General features: G+C 34.8%; 1 protein-coding gene across 7 annotated transcripts in view; it reads left to right on the top strand.

Annotated features, from left to right (window-relative positions):
- The window catches only part of TRIM2 (tripartite motif containing 2), a 62269-nt gene extending 52088 nt beyond the window's left edge, over positions 1–10181 (top strand). For all 7 annotated transcript variants that reach the window (XM_087724287.1, XM_087724290.1, XM_087724291.1 and 4 more), the window contains exons 10-12: positions 2206–2276; positions 4664–4804; positions 5700–10181. In XM_087724287.1, coding sequence (XP_087580413.1) covers positions 2206–2276; positions 4664–4804; positions 5700–5852 — 365 coding nt within the window. In that variant the 3' untranslated portion in view covers positions 5853–10181. The remainder of the gene's footprint in view (positions 1–2205; positions 2277–4663; positions 4805–5699) is intronic.
- Positions 10182–17539: the final 7358 nt, after the last annotated feature.

Raw genomic sequence — 17539 nt, 5'->3', positions numbered from 1 at the left:
GGAGTTGAAGTCCAGACATCTTCAAGTTGCCAAGGTTGAGAAACACTGCTTTAAGCAACACCATTTAAGTACCTTTTCACAAACCATATTAATCCATTCAGATTACAGCAGTATCGAATGAATGAATTTCTCTGGTCTTGAGTAGAAAGGACCAGTTGGAAACTAGCCAGGCCACTATCCCATGGTCAAGCTTTTCTCAATGCTTTTTACTGTGTCACTACTAATCATCAGCAATGGACCTTCTAACTGGGACTAATGACTGGAGCCTTCAGATTTGCAAAGGAAATCTGTTTTATTGTTATGTTCTCCAAAGAGATATGATTAATGATTAAAACCTGTTTCTGGGCCATAGTTTACTTCCAGAATGGGAGACATGAATTTAAAAGGTATAATAGTAGCTTTCCCAAGCTGGTGAATTATAATTGAATACTACAAATGTTTAGTAAGTATCCAAGAAATAAGTGTCATCCATCTTGTTAGCCATATATTGAACTCTCATTATTTTTAAATCCTGATTATTCAGTATACAAATATGAGATAGAGTACAGTTTAATGTTTGCATTTTCCGCTTAGTATATTCTTGTTCCTCATGCTATAGATAATGTTTAATCATCTGGGGAAATAAAACAGAGTTCTGTGCCAAAAACATAACCATCTTGATTAGGTAGCTTGAAACTGTTCTGGCAACTATCATACTTTTATTTTATGTCCTGAAATTTTGGATATTTTTCAATGGGTAGTCTTTTAAGTTCTTGTATGTAAAAAAAAGCTTACTGAGAACATTATGCAAATATCTTGTAAAGTCCACCACAAAGTTGTATAAGCAATTGCAAGATGAAATGGTTAAATAGTAGAGTTCATGTATTTTATTTACATTTATTGAAATTATTTTTTCAAAGTAACTCACTTTTCTATCACTATATCCCTAGATTCTTTTAAATCTCAATAATAAAAGTTACATTTAAATCACATTAAAATAAGTACTAGTAGTAAGAACATTTGTGGATATACCACAGTCTCTTTTTTTAATCAAAAAAACAATTGAAGTTTAAAAAATGAGAAGAGGAAAGTTGGTATCTCCAATCTCATTTGGAGGGTGAAGTAGAAGTTAAGGATGGCATAGAAGTATGTTATGTGTACATTAGATTTTAATTTACATCCATGATAGAGTTATACAGATCAGTAACTGTAAACATTTGATTTATTTTTGGTGAATTTTTGAAAAAAAAATATTGCTTAGCCCTAGAATTTTAGTGCGTTTTTGTCTCCAGAAAAAATATGTATATTTATTTGATATGGAGGAAGAAAAAACAACTATATTGGCAAAACATTTTTTTTACATTTTATTACATATTTTATGCAGAACAGGGATGTGCAAGTGTGTTTCTGCCTTCTTTTTCATGTCATTGAGTGGACAAAGCTTCTGAAAACTTTACACAGCTGGCATATTGTGCTTTACTGTTAAATACTATTATTCAACTTACTTTGCCAAGAAATGTCCCTTTAAAACAAGGTAAAAAATTCTATATAAGATAATTAAAAAGAAAGTTCCACAGTTTCAGTTGATTTAATATGGTTTGAAACATGTATAGCATTAAATAGAAAAGGATTCTAATTTTTCTTCCAACTTCATTAAGTACTTTGGGAAAGATAAAGGAGCAATCACTCGGATGCAAGCTTACTCTGATTCTTATGGCTTGGGGCCATTTCCCTATGGCAATGGAAGAAACAATCTGATACTTCCTTGTTTATTAAATTTAAAAATCCCATGAGTTTGAAATTGAATTTTACATAACTTTGATTTTAAAGCAAGTTGGTTCAGCCATAAGTATTAGTAACAATTGATGTAGTAGTACTACATCAATATTGACCCCTGGTGACCCTGCATTTTTCTTTCCAAGATTTCAACATGTTCATCTAGCACCTGGTTTTCATGACTAAGGTGAGACTAGAACTGAGTCTCCTGGTTTCTATCCTGATGCCTTAACCACTACACCAAACTGGCTCTCTAATTCTACCACTATTCTGTCAAAGTAGATGGAGGAATATTTTAGTCTAAAATTATGCTTATCTGTCAGATGAGATCGATGTGGGTTTTTTGGAGGGTCGGGGGGATGTTTCTGCTTCTAAGAAAATAGTTCCTACCATCATTTCATCTTTCTCTTATTATACTTCTCTTTATTTACCTTCCCATATTTATTGCAGGTCCTCATTTTGCAGCTGTCAACCACAATAATGAAATTATTATTACTGATTTCCACAATCATTCTGTCAAGGTATGATGCTACTAGTTCTTTGAACTTTTTGTATTCATTCGTTTTTTTATAGTCTCAAACTGATAAAGAACTTTTTATTAAAAACTGTTAACAAGAACAAAAGCAAAAATGGTACTTCAGTTTTAATTAAATGTATAGTTTATATTAAAATACTCAAGTAATTACTATATATTAAATAACCAATTCTTCAAGGGATGATGTGATTGATGTTTTTATGTTTAATTATTGTTTTAGTTCCAGGAAATACAATGAATATTCCTTAGATACATTTTGCACAATAATTATTAATAAATACAATAAATATTTATTCTTGCTTAAACTTAAATTTGTATTATACTTATATAGTTTTAATCTATTTGCATACCATTCAGGGTCACTCTGCAATTTCTATATATGATAGGTTGGTTGGTGGGTGGGTGGATGGATGGATGGATAGATAGAATTCTGATATATTATTTTAGAGTGATTTTAATGCTTAAATGGCCCCTATATGCTTAAACCATAATGAGATTCAGTATTTTTTTGTCTTCCTTCTGCATCCCCGTCTCCATTTTTCCGTTATTCGTCTGAGGATGCTTCTAAACGGAACAGTAAAATATAGCACTCTAAATGTAATAATAATTGTAAGAAACACAAATATCAGTTCTATGAATGATTGTGTTGTAAGAGAAGACTACCCTGTTTCCCCAAAAATAAGACCTCCCTAGATAATAAGCCCAATGGGGCTTTTGAGCACATACGCTAATAAGCTCTCCCCTGAAAATAAGCCCTCCCTGAAAATATTGCAACACTGCAGCAACCGTGAGGTGACCATGCTCGCCACCTCCAACTCAAAAAGAAGACCTCCCCGAAAATAAGGCCAAGTGCTTATTTCGGGGGGGGGGATAAGACCCTGAAACACGGTATTATCGAGCTCCATTAAGCAATATAACTGTTATTTGAAACTAAATAACCACTGAAGAATCTAGACGGTTCTTCATTGTCTTCGGAAATTAGGCAGGAAATAATTGGTTTTTGATTTGGATTAAAAGAAAAACATTGAATTACAAGAGCAGACATTGAACAGGTTGCTAGTATACATTACTCAGCTGGAGAGCAATGTTGTTGACAACTGCATAATGTTAGAAGCAGCAGTTGTTTAGTTGTACAGGATTTCCTAATTTGAAAAGAATGGTTGGGTATATGGCCAGATTCCAACACAAGACAAAATAAAGAAAGGTAGATAATTGTTTGAAAAATCAGAATGTACTAGTGTCAATCCATAATTAGAAGAATGCTCTAATCAATTTTCCTATGTGGCCTAATCCCAAGGCTTTTTGGTATTTTACCAATTGTGCCAATAAACATTCTATCAGTTCATGCCATAATCTTTTAACTTAACTTTACAGATCTTGACAATTTTTAATCTTCTACTCTTTGTCTTCTACTCTATTAGCCCCTGGTTTTGCCACATCAATTATTCATATTTTCTTTTTAACGACAGTTAAATCTGGTGTGTTATGTTCCACAAATCCCACAGTATTTTAATTTACTAATTTTCAACTACTTTTTCAATTATATGATCCCACTAATTTTTCATCACTAGTACATGATCATTTTTGCAGATGTTCTAGTAAATAATTTGAGCCACTGTGTTAACGACATTATTTATAATCAGCCCGTGTGATCTTTGTACAAACTGAATATATATTTTTCTGCTTCTTTGTCCAATCTGTAGTTTGAATCTTTTTATAATCTTCAATTCTGGCTTTGATTGCATTAGTTTGAATTTGTTGCAATAAACCTTTGTCTCCATTTCTGTGGGGCAGGTATAACCATCAATATGTCATATGGGAAACGATATCCATATATCAAAAGTTCAATTAACTACTTCATTACATGGTTATTTCACAGAAATCTTTCCAAACTTGCAGTTTGTACCAGGATCAGATTAGATAATGTTAAGTGGCATTTAAGAGGTTAGACTTTTCCCTCTTGTGCGCATATAATGATTTCAGGTTAATTTTCTGCTTGACTCCTTACCCTGGCTCAGCCATCTTTATCTGACACAATATCACTATAGAAATGTAAAGCATAGAGAATATTCATCAGTATTCTTTTTTTAAGGCCAAACTGTTTTTGTCCAGTTAAGAATTAATTATTGTTTCATTGTTCGAGTCCTTCCCAAGGAAATAAGATAGGCAGATGTTGTTTGATGATGTTAAAGCTGCCTTTTGCAATTGACTGATGATAATTTTGTCATTGCCGGTGGTCAATGTTTTTATTATTTCAATATAATTATTACTATCATAATTTTAAAAACTCATTCATGCAAAGTTACTATAATTTTTCCTTCTACAGATAATTTGGATAAAGCTTCTTAAGTGTTTTGTTTAAATGTCATGCAGGTATTTAACCAGGAAGGTGAATTCTTGCTGAAGTTTGGGTCTAATGGAGAAGGAAATGGACAGTTCAATGCTCCCACTGGAGTAGCTGTAGATTCTAATGGGAATATTATTGTAGCTGATTGGGGAAATAGTCGAATACAGGTAAATAATATTTTCCTCTTAAGTTAGTAAGTTTAATATGATATGCTTGTGATGCATTAAAATTCAAGCCTCTAGAGCAGAGGTGTCAAACTTGATTTCCTTGAGAGCCACATCAAAGTTGTGCTTGTCCTCGAGCTGGAGGGGGGGCGTGGCCAACGGGGGCATGGCCAGCTCAACATTACTCATGTCGGGGGTGCCTCTGGTGGCCCAAGCGCTCTGTCAGCCTAAACGGGTTCCTGAGCTGTGTTTTCGGCTGCGATGGCATCCTGTAACGCTCTGCCAGTGGAAACGGAGCCCCGGAGGGCCACACAAAGCCCTCCTTAGCTCCATTTTTACTGGCAAAGGCACTGTGGGCCAGTCCTTGCCTGCTTCCAGGGTGGCCCTATGGGCCAGTGCTAAGCACCCTGAGGGCCTTGCATTTGACAGCCCTGCTCTAGGGTGAAACAATGTTATAAGTATCATCTTTGTTACCAAGAAAGCCACTGAGCCACTGAAAGCCAGTCTGTAAGATAATTGTGGTCTTTCTGCTGAAGAATTCTCTCTCTCTCTCTTGTGTGTGTGTGTGTGCATGCACACACATACACTATTCAATGTGACTCAGAGTGATTTATAAAGAATTAAAATCAATTTAAAAATACCAAAACCACAGTTTAAGAATAATAAAATATAATAAAATTCAGGTAGTCACTTCCATCAGTAACAATAAATGCAGCCACTGCACAGGGTCTACTACACTCCCAGGTCCCCATATCTTTTGGTAAAACCTCGTTTTCAAGGCCCCATGAAAAGACAGCAGAATTGAGGCCTATAGGATTTCCAAGGAGATAATATTAACTACAGCATATAAAATTATATTGTTCTTTGACTGACCACAGTCTTTTAATCTAATTCACAGGTTTTTGATGGAAGTGGATCTTTTTTATCTTACATAAATACATCTGCTGATCCACTTTATGGTCCTCAAGGTTTGGCTCTTACTTCGGATGGTCATGTTGTTGTTGCAGATTCTGGAAATCATTGCTTCAAAGTCTACAGATATTTACAATAATAGTTGGAGTTGGATCATGTTTAAGAAGTTACTAGCTGCTGCGAGAGGCCAGTGTAGATAATATTCCGCTTCTTAAAAATTTCTTGTGTTTCTTATTTAAAAATTAAAACTGCAGAATCTCCAGTATGTTCATTCTTTTATTTTATTCCAGACCTACCTTGTTTACATAGAACTTGCATAGAATTTATATGCTCTGCACTGAGTTTATCATAAGGATTAATAAATGAGACCCTACTTCTTAGTACACCCCCCCAACTAAGTAAAACCTTCACAAAGCCACTGGAATACTAGAGATACAAACTGTGACTTGTAGAGCAGACATTTATAGATATATAAGTAATTGGATATACACATGAAGGAGGGAATTGACTCAAGATGGTACTTGATTCAGAATAATTTATTTAAGTGTGAATGGGAGAAGTTGTTTAAATTCTCACATTTGAAAATTCTTACTAGTAATAACATTCAATCCAGCAGGATGTCTGGGAATTTTCTAGATCACATTACTATTGTAGGTATTTCACTTACATTAACATTATTCAGATTTACTTAGTAACTTTAAGTATTTTATTTTAGTTTTAAAAGGATGTGAGTAATCCTTTCTGTTAATTGGCAGACCTAACAACTTAATTTTTAAGATTATAAGAACAAACACATATTTTCTGTGGTGCGTGGATTGATGTACATATCTAGCAACTTTTCTATTCTTCAATATGTGGATTTTCTTGAAACCTGAAACTTTACTCTGGAAATGTAGGATAATATAACTGCTGATAGTGCATAGAATCAAGTTCCAATTAACATGAGGCTAATTCATTAATTAACCCTAAATTGGTAACTGTTATATCAGTTTAACTAATTTTAAAACTGACATTTATACATTCGTATATCTTCCTACAATGCTTATGAAAGCAGTCAATTTTATTCAGTTGCTTGTTTTTGCACAGGAAAACAAGTCTTACGTGTATTCTAGTAGAAATCTTGTATTACCAAAGGAAGTTTGGGTAGGTGACAAATTTTGAGGTGGAAGCCAAGGGTTACCAAAGCAGGGTATTTTTTTTAATTTCAAAAATTTTATTGTCTGTGGTAACTGTACATAAGTGGAGGATATTGAAGATACTTAATTAGTGTGAGGCTACATTAAGATTCCAAAAAAGCTCATAATTTTCTTCATTACAAATGTGGATAATGTGAACATTAAAAAAACAATTTTGACTATAGGCAATTTTGATGTACATTTTTTTTGGTGCCCTTTCTCGAGGTCTGAAATTTTACTTTTAGCAAAAGTTTCTTCTCTTATGCCTCCTCCTTGGTACAGGTCTTGTGATTTCCAGTTAATTGGGTTCATATCAGAGTGCAAAATATGTTTCATTTTGATTTCCAACAAAGGGATAATTTTGAATAATATTGAATAATGTTTAGACCAAGTAAGAATAAAACTGCAATCAATGGCAAATGTTGTTTGGCACTAGCTTTATGTAAGCATGTACTTAAGAGTGTTGTCAACATTTGGAATAATATTGAATTTCCTATTTCAATCATGGCGCTCTCTAAATATATTCCATCTACACTACTGGAATAGGTGGAGTCTGATATTTTATTTAAAATACTGACATGACAACTCTAATTGGAAGAAAATAAAGAAATTATATAGTTAGTACTGCTGCTAGTTAATTGCCTATATTTGGAATATGACACTATTAAATTTGAAAGAAAGAAAATGATCTATCTAAACCAATGATAAATATTGTTTTAATACTTAGCCAATAATTTCAAATAATGTTATAAAACAATTGTCTTAAAAAGAATATGCCAAGAATCTAATTTAAAAGTTCTTGGGTAGACAAATGTCTGCAAAGGCAATTCACACTAGACATTATCTGTCCTAAACACTGAACCAATTTGAAAGCTGTTTGAATTTTAAGGGGGACCTGGATTTCCTATTTATGATTTTATGAATATTTATTAATCAAATGAACAATAACAAAATTGTAATTGTTAACTGAGTTTCTGATATAAAAAGGCATTTACAAATTAATCCAAATGTTATTGTTAGAAACATGATTCAAGGCACATTGTCACACCAATCTGGCTTAAAAGTTTGAGATGTGAATACTTTTGTAAAGATAATCATATGATAAATACAAATATTTGCTTGTGTTTTTAAAAAGGATACCAAGCCAAATCCTATAGTGACCTAAATGGAAATGTTTCTAGTAAAAATCTGGGGTATTTATATTCATTTTAATGAAACTTACTGTAGTTTTCAGTTCATTATATAAAGGATAGAATAGATGCTAAATTGTCCTAAATTAATACATATATAGTATTTGATGCATGCAGGCATGTCCATGCATTCCTTAAAACACTTTCCTAAAATAGTTCCTCAGTTCTAATCAAAAAATAACTTAGTAATGCTTAGCGATATTTGATTAAAATTTGAATTATCGCTTCTTTCCTTTGCAACTACGCTATCACTTGTTAAGGCAATGTGGCCTTCCCTTTGATAATTTTTTTGTTATGCATGTTACTGTAAATTGACTGATGCTGCTAGAGATCTGTTGAATACTTCTCTTGATCTTAGCTAAAAGGCCAAGGAGTGAGGAGGCCTGTTGAATTGTAGATCCTTGCTAGAAGTTGAAAGTATAGAACAATGATGGTGAACCTTTTCAGCACCGAGTGCCCAAGCCAGAACATGCATGTATGCACGAGCACCAGACACCCAAAGACTAGCTGGCTAGTGCACGCATGCCTGTTTTTTGGCCGTTTTCCAGCAAGCGCAGAGATCATCTGGCTTGCCGGCATATGTGCATCAGAAACCAGAAGAGCAGCTGGCGATGGCATGCGTGCTCACAGAGAGGGCTCTGCATGCCACCTCTGGCACGCGTGCCACAGGTTCACCATCAAGGGTATAGAAATAAGGCTAGATGGGTTTACTCTAACATTGAGTGTTTGAAAAATGCCTAGTCAAGATCGGATTGTTTCTTGCTCATCAATTTTCCAAAGCTCACTACTAAAGCATTTGTGTCCTGACGTAAGAGATTACTGTAAAACTTGCAGTATTGCAGAATTGCAAATACAAGAAACCAATTTGGATCCAGATAAACATTTACCAGAATATAGGCATTTAGTCTTCTAAATTAATATTCAAGAGTAGTATGTGTAGATTCAGCCCAAATATATGACTCTGCCAAACCTACAGTTACTTTTTAAGGTATATCTGTACTGCAAATGTGAACTGAATTAACGGAATCTGGGAGGCTGAATTGTTTTAGTTTATATTTGCGGAACAGACATCCCTCTTGTATCAAGTGGTGCTGCAGTAATGAGCAATGCATATGTGTTTATTCAATGTAAACACTTGCTTGATATGTTTTTTTAATGTTAATTCATTTTTGGATAAACTTGCAAAGTGTATATTGAAAGGTTTTTAACTGTAAAAAGCTGTTAAAATTAGTTAAGTTTTTACACTGATTTAAAGTTTCAGCAATGTAATGAGAAAATGTTCTCCATTATTGTTGACCTTTGTAAACATTACAGGGCTTTCAACTTTACAGCTACTTTTTCTTTTAATATAACTGAAGATTTAGCATTGCCATATGAAAAGAAGTGCCCATTAAGTTTTGCTTGTTGTGTGAAGAAATGATACCGGTAGCAAAGAACAAAACGATGCTATCCATTGAAAATGCTGTTAAACTGTGAGCAGTGAAAAACAAGTGTTCTGAAGAATGTATGAAAGATACTCTTTTTCCTATAGTGTAGAATGATTCCTAGTTGTTGATAGCTTCTAATGAATGTACAACATTGAACTGGATGTGTGCACAGCCTTAACCTCAAAAGTTTGATTCCCCACCCCCCTTTATGACATGGGAATGTTCCATAAGTAGCACATATTCTTATATCCCAATGCTTGCAATTGAATTGTTCCACACATTGTATTCTTCAGATTCTTAGAATAAATTAATTTTATTGTTGCTCTGAACATTCCAGCTTTGTATGACAGTTTCATCCCTATTTCATTTTTAGGTACATAAAGTTATTAAGTTTCATGTTCCCTGGAAATAATACTGAAATTGTAGGACTTACTTTATTTGTTATACTCCCTTATCAGTTTTAATGGATGTATAATTTCTGTCTAGTTAAGGCTGAGGATGAAAGCTGTTCATTGAAGAATGTCTGTAGGTAGATTTAGCTTCATGTGTGCCATGGTATTTTTATGGTTTATTCTTAAAAAACCCTTTCACCTTATTTTGGAACACTAAAAAAAAGTCAAATGTGTATCTTTTATCATGCACAACCCTCCCCCAAATAAAACTGAATGAAAATTGTTTTGTGTTGTTTTTCAGAATTGAAGTTGTTTGGGTTGCTACATTGTCCTCATTTACCGTTATTGCTCATTTTCATTTTTAATAGGGAAGGTGTCAAGAAGTCTATATAGTGCATACAAAATAACTACATATTAATTGTAAATCAGTATTTCAGAGCATATGACGTCTATGTAGTAAAATAACTCTATACATCCAATGCATGAATTATGGTGCATGATTTTGCTTTCAGTCAAACTCAACTGTGAACTGTCTATAAAGATTCTCAATCATCCAGGTCATGATCGTCTCAAAAGTGTTTTTTTTTTAAAGGCAACTGGACTGATTTTAAAAATATTTAATTTAAATTTTATTTTCCTCAAAATAATCAGTCCAGTTGCCTTTAAAAAACAACAACCCACCTTTGAATCAACTATGAACTGTTATCCTTCTTGTTTTTTGCCTCTAATAGAGAATGAAAGCATATCTGAAGAAAAAACTGCAAAATAAATTTAAAAAACCAAAAGTAAAATAGAGAAGCGATATACAATTTAATCATTTTTGGATTAAACTATAATTTCATATAAAATGATCTTTACAACCTTATTAATTTGATCTTCATATTATTATTGGAATGTCAAGTCAATTTAAATAATTAACAAAAAAGGAAGTACAATAATCATCACTCAGCATAAACAACAGTATAAAACAGCAGAGCACATATATTAAATAGCCTTAAATGTAATGTTTAAATTGCCTTAAATAGAAACTCAAATTATGAATAGTACAAGTCCGTGTGCAGAATTATAATCCATAAATTGTTTAGTTAGATTATATATTTGTCTTTCAAATACAAATATATTTTGACATTAATGTACATTCTCAAAGCTTAATCCACGATTCTCCTATAGAAGGAATTATGTGTGATTTCCGGTAAAAACTATAAAGTATGCTAGCAACTGTTAGCTATATCGAAGCTAAATCTGTATACTTCATAGGAATGTAAAGTTTGGTGATGTTTAGTGGAAAGATAGTTGTCAAGAAAAAAACATTGCATTGCTTAATAACAATTCCCAGCAATGAGTGTTACTGTTATGGAATTTTACTTTATTTATTTAAATAATTTATTTGGTTATCCATTTCTCAACAGTGATTCTTGTCACTATACAAAAATTAAAGGCCAACAATTAATAGCCTGAAATAACATGTCTTCCAGGCATAAAAGCACATGAACAACAGGACTAGCCTAAATTCCTGGCCCAAATGCCTAAGAAAAGAGACAATTATTTCATTCTGTTCATTCGTGTAGGACAAATGAATGCCAGAAGAAATAAAGCATCTCAAAACTACTGAGACCTTGGGCTGAAAGGTGAAGGACCCGAGAGTGCAGTAACAATCTGTTAACTCTTCCAGTGAAGAGCCTTGAAACCAGTAGTTAATCCCTGAAGGATTTGGCTCCCTTGACCATGGACAGTGGTTTAATGAAGGATTCCTGTCAAGATACAGGCTACATTTCACAAAGACTGGAAAATAGTCCGCATGTGTCTCATAAGAAAGGCATTTAGAGAAAATAGGAAATCAAATAAACTTTCAAGAAGTGAAACTAATAACAGGAAGGTGTTGTATGAAAATAGATACGAAATTTAATAACTACGGAATAATGGAATAACTTGGGGATATCACTTCAGTTCTCAATATATTACAATGCAAAAATGCAGGATATGGGAAATGGGGAGAACTTACCTATGATTAAGTACAAATTCTTCAAGGAAAAGACTTAATAGAAAAGAAAGGGGTGTGGTAACTGTTGTGGCCTGCAGGAGCCGTTGGAGCTGTTGATGGACTCCGATAGCGAGGACCCCTATGAGTCAGCTATGGAAGATGTGGAGGACCCTGGGCAGGTTTCAGACTCAGAGCAGGGACCAGAGAGGCTGGTTGGCCACCAGGAGGCACCTGAGGCATGGAGCAGTGGGGAAGATCAAAGGGAGTTTGTCGCTGATGCCAGGCAACGAAGGGCAGAGAAACGGAGGCAGCAGTTACAGAGACAGACTCATAAAAGATAATCAAGCCCAGGTGGTTGTGGTTTGGCCCCTCCAAAGAGAGTATATAAGAAGAGACTTTGGGAGGAGTCCTTTTGCAGGACACAACCATTCGTAGTAATCTGGAGAAGTCCTTGCTGGTCTGCCTTGTGTTCCTGTGTCTGTTGGAGTCTGGGTTGCTGCCAATGTCTTGCCAGTGAGTCGTGTCTGGGCTTTCAGCCAACAGGATTATAATTGCTGTGAATAAAGAGTGGCAAACAGCTAAGCCTGTGTCTGCATTCATTACCGGACAGAGGGGGACCAGAACAGGTAACTAAAAAAATACTATAAATCAAAGAAACAACACAAAAATCCCATTGACAATATTTGCACAAATTAAAGAAAATCTAAATTTATATTGTTGGAATTTATTATAAGACAGCCTGGACAATCGAAGGATATTAGTGAGACCTCTCTGTTAGATTGCCAAACTTTCAGAGAAATGCAATAGCAAGGTCATTTCAACTGCACCACCACCACCTGGAAATCTTAATTTGCTGAATTCAGAAGTAAAAAAATTCTAACAAGAACAAATTGGTTGAAGAAACTAAGAGATTATTGGAATCCTGCGGAGAAAATGTAATCTTTGAGGCCATACAAATTATTGGAATCCTGCGGAGAAAATGTAATCTTTGAGTTCATGCCAAAGGCCATACAAATTAAGAATCAGATTTGTATACTGGGATTAAAAAGAACAGATTTTGATGCAATCTGTGGGAATATAGGGTGGATTCAGTGCCTTGAAGTCAAGAGGCAGAGCACAGAATCACAATTCCTACCTAGGAGAAAAGAGAAAATATACAAGATACAGTTTATATAAAGTGATGAAAAAGAAAATGGCCTGTATATAGGAAATGAAAGCAGGAGTGTATAACCAAAGAAAAATGACAAATAGAAAGACAAAAGAAAAGACAAATACAGAATAGGTGAAAACATGCAATGCCTTTAAACACCAAAAAACGTATTGTATTTTTTGGAGTATAAGATGCACCTCCCCCTCTCCCCCAAAAAAGTGGGTGAAAATTTAAGTGCGCCTTATAGACTGAGTAGAGTCATTTTGGGGCTCTCAAACCCTCTGTGGCGTGTTTTCGTCCTCCCAGGCCCCAGGAACACTTTGTAGGCCAAAAATAGGTGTGTTTTTGGCTAAAGTGGGCTAGGCCAAATACTGCAGTGCGCTTCTGGGGACCTGGGAGGGTGAAAACATGATGCATGGAGGCCAGAAACTTTTTTTTCTCTCTTGTAAGTTAGGTGTGTCTTATGGTCCGAAAAAATACAGTATGTTATGGATTTACTAGGTACAAAAGGAAAGGCAAAAAGCTGTAGATTGGTGGCCAGAAGAAAGTGGATTTTTAAATGGTGACAGTGAAAAGGCAGAATGTTTTAACTTGTACTTAACATCTACTCTCTTTTAGAAAGAAATGAAACCCTGACTAACCATCATGCTATGGGAAAAAGAGAAGTGCCATTTAGGACAGACAAGAAAGAAAGCTAATGTAAATGAGGCTAATCCTTCAGCATCAGATCCATTACATTTAGGTTACTGGAGCAACTAGTGGAAGTGTTTCATTAATCCTTTCTCATTGGTAAAATCCTAAAATATGAAGTAGGTAATAAATAGAGCTTTTACCTTGATTCATAATTTGCTAAATGTAGAGAATATTCCTAATAATTCCACTTAAGCTTAGAAAGTACAGGTAGTCCTCGACTTACAACAGTTCATTTAGTGACCGTTCAAAGTTACAATGGCACTGAAAATTTTGACTTATGACCATTTTTCAAATTTAGATCCATTGCAGGATTCTATGGTCACGCGATCAAAATTCAGATGCTTAGCAATTGGTTCATATTTATGACAGTTGCAGTGACCTGCAGTCATATGATCAGCTTTTGCAACCTTTTGACAAGCAATGGGGAAGCCAGATTCAGTTAACAACTGTGCTACTAGCTTAACTGCAATGATTTACTTAACAATTGTTGCAAGAAAGGTCAAAAAATGGAGCAAAACTCACTTAACAAATGTTTCACTTAGCAACATAAATGATGGACTCGGTTATGGTCATAACTCGAGGAGTATCTGTAGTGGAGTGGAGTGCCAAAGGAATGTCCTGAATTCTGTGTTATTGAACATTTTGTTATTGAACATTTTGTGTATTTAATATTTTGTTAATGACGTTAAAGAGAAAGTAATTATTAAACTTAAAGAGCAGAAAGAGGAGGAGCGGCTAATACTTTAGAAGGAATGTAATGTGTTTAAAAAGATTTATACAGATCTGAATGTGAGCTGAAATGTGTTGGATGAAATGTAAACTACATCTGGGGATAAAAAATGAAAACACAAGAAAACAGAACTGGCTTGATGGCTGCATATGCGTGGTTTTAATACATCATAGGTTGAAGAGGCTACTTACTGAAAAAAGTTAAATGCAACTTTGGGATATATAAAAGAGCATAAAGTCCAAGTCCCAGGAAATAATTGTTCCACTTTGCTTTGGTCAGTTCTGGGAACTCCAATCTAAAAAGAACATTAGCAAACTGGCTGCCAAGATAGTGAGAGGACTGAAAAAAGAAAGTTACTCGACCCTGGAATCAGTAAATATTAGCAGACTTAACCAAAGCGATATTTTGAATGCCCAATAGAATTGGGTAGAAGCCATTATAACAGCAAAGTTGCACAAAACAAAGTACTGGCAGGGAAGGGAATAAGCATTAAGGAACACACAATAGTAAGAAACAAGTTCTCTTTGTCCTGAGAGAGAAAACCAGTATAACTATATACAATCAATGGCAAGGCTGTTCTTTTCCTAAATCAAATACATTTTGGTTTGTTCCTAATAAGGTATGCAGAAAAATGTGATGCAACCTGTATAAACTGGCTGCATTATAAACTTTTGCCTTCTCTGAGAAAATCCTGTAGCTAGAGGAATTATGGTGTGTGTGTAGATATTTAGATATTTAGATAGATAGATAGATAGATAGATAGATAGATAGATAGATAGATAGATAGATAGATAGATAGATAGATATATAGATATAGATATAAATAACAAAATGGCGTTTCTCCTAGACTCCTGTTTGGCTCACATGGGATCAATGGTTGGCCACTGAATTAACAGACAACACTGCTGTTTTCAGCAGGTTTTTGCCTCAGTGTTTTGCCCAGAGATTCCAGGATCTAAGGGGCACGCTCAGCTTGTTAGAGATAACAAGCAGAACCAACCTCAGCAGAATTGTAGCATTAAGTATACAAATACAAATACAATAGCAGAGTTGGAAGGGACCTTGGAGGTCTTCTAATTCCTGCCTAGGCAGGAAACCCTATACCGTTTCAGACAAATGGCTATCCAACATCTTCTTAAAGACTTCAAGTGTTGGGGCATTCACAACTTCTGGAGGCAAGCTGTTCCACTGATTAATTGTTCTGTCAGGAAATTTCTCCTCAGTTCTAAGTTGCTTCTCTCCTTGATTAGTTTCCACCCATTGCTTTTTGCTCTACCCTCAGGTGCCTTGGAGAATAGTTTGACTCCCTCTTCTTTGTGTCAGCCCCTGAGATATTGGAACACTAAGTAAGTTTAGTCTAAGGAAGAAAAAGAGATGTGCTAGTGGTCTTCAAGCATACAAAGGCTTGTCATATATAATAGAGACTGGACCTGTTTTCTCTTACTCTGAAAGACAGAACCAGTGAGTTTACAGATAAGTAGACTTAGGTTAGCCATTCAGAGGAATTTGCTAAATGGTAGGAATTGTTAAACAGCAAACTGTTCAACAAAGTACGCTTCCTTTCATTGGCTATTTCATCCAATGTCTTTCATTGGATGTATTCAAATAGGCTAGTAAGTGTGTGTGTGTGTGTGTTTTATTACAGTTCTGTGATCCACTATAAACCTGTGTGGTGACCTAGTGGTGAAGACGCTCACCTCCCATTCGGAAGGTTGAGAGTTTAATGTTAATTAAACTAATTAAGATAGCGGTAAATGTTTCTCTCCCCTAGGGTGTAAAGAAAAAATACCTGCTGCAAACTCCATAGGCATCAGGAAGAGCATCTGGCCAGTAAATGCTCATCTCCAACCAATTGCTGTGACTCTAGGGAGTCTATCATATATCGTAGGTTTAAGCTACCTTTATAAGATTAACTGAGCAAAGCAGTTAAATCATCTTTAATGTATGCTGCTGCCCTGATTTGCTAGTATATCAAATGGGAAGAAGTTACGTCCTTTACTTTAAAACAATTTTCAAATAATATTTCTACACTGTACTGAAACAATAAGCACATGTAGAGCCATTTAACCCACCACAATAGTGGGTTATATAAAAGTTGTGTCAATGAGTGAGTGGATGGAGATGAACCTGTCAATATACTGTATACCTGGGTTTTCAAAACATTTATAAAGTTCTTTTCTCTTGAAGCTTTTACTGAAATTGTTCATTAACATTTCTTCAAAAAGAAGAATTGCTTAATTCCTCACCTCATCCCAAAGAAGTCAAACAATTATAAGAAGCAAGGATATGCTTGGAGTCAGCTTTTAAGCTTGTTCATAAATGAACTTGAATTGAGAGTAAGAATAAACTGGCCAACTTTAAGAATGATCCCAAGTTATCTACACTGGTGAAACCAAGATTGTGAAGAGCCTCAGAAGAATCTTTTTAAATTATAGTTCTTATGAAGAAAAACAACGATGATCCTAAGTGAGGATGCAAAATTTTTCAAAGCAGGTGTTAATTTCAGACAATTGCCCGAAATAGATGACAAAGCAGGCTATTTAATTGCAAACACCATAGATACGTGAATTCAGAGTGAGATCAGTCTTAATAAGTGTAGCAAATATTTTGAAACTTCCTTCCCATAGTTTAGATAACTTTTATCCTATTTAATATTCGGGTTTTTTTCAGTTGTTTTTAATAAACTGATTAGGAGCACCTGAAAATAAAAGTAGCACAAAAGATCAACGTTATTTCTGACTATGGTTTTAATATTCCTGTCCGTATTTCGGATTAAAAAGTATTTTCATTACGCCGATTGTAGGAGTAGAAATTAAATACGTAAACCATGCGCTAATATTCCCAAAATAATATTCTCCATACGCTACTCCACGTATGAAATTAAATGCATAAAGAAAGAACGCACGGTTACGCGCTTAGAACCCGTGGGCGATGCATTGAGAAGTATTATTTGCCTTAACGGGGAAAAGGGGAAAACAGCCGAATAATTACCGAACGTGAGCGAGCTCCCGTATACGCGTGCACATTTTCTGCACTCTTTTCTTTTTTCTAGCTCTATAGGGCACTGGAAAAAAAAAAAAGCAAGGGC

Source organism: Thamnophis sirtalis, unplaced genomic scaffold (genome assembly GCF_051295495.1).
Source record: "Thamnophis sirtalis isolate CommonGarterSnake01/CBP01778 unplaced genomic scaffold, rThaSir2_p1.2 scaffold_10, whole genome shotgun sequence".
Lineage (NCBI taxonomy): Eukaryota > Metazoa > Chordata > Lepidosauria > Squamata > Natricidae > Thamnophis > Thamnophis sirtalis.
The sequence above is the reverse complement of the archived record's forward strand: the minus strand, read 5'-3'. Positions and strand labels throughout refer to the sequence as shown.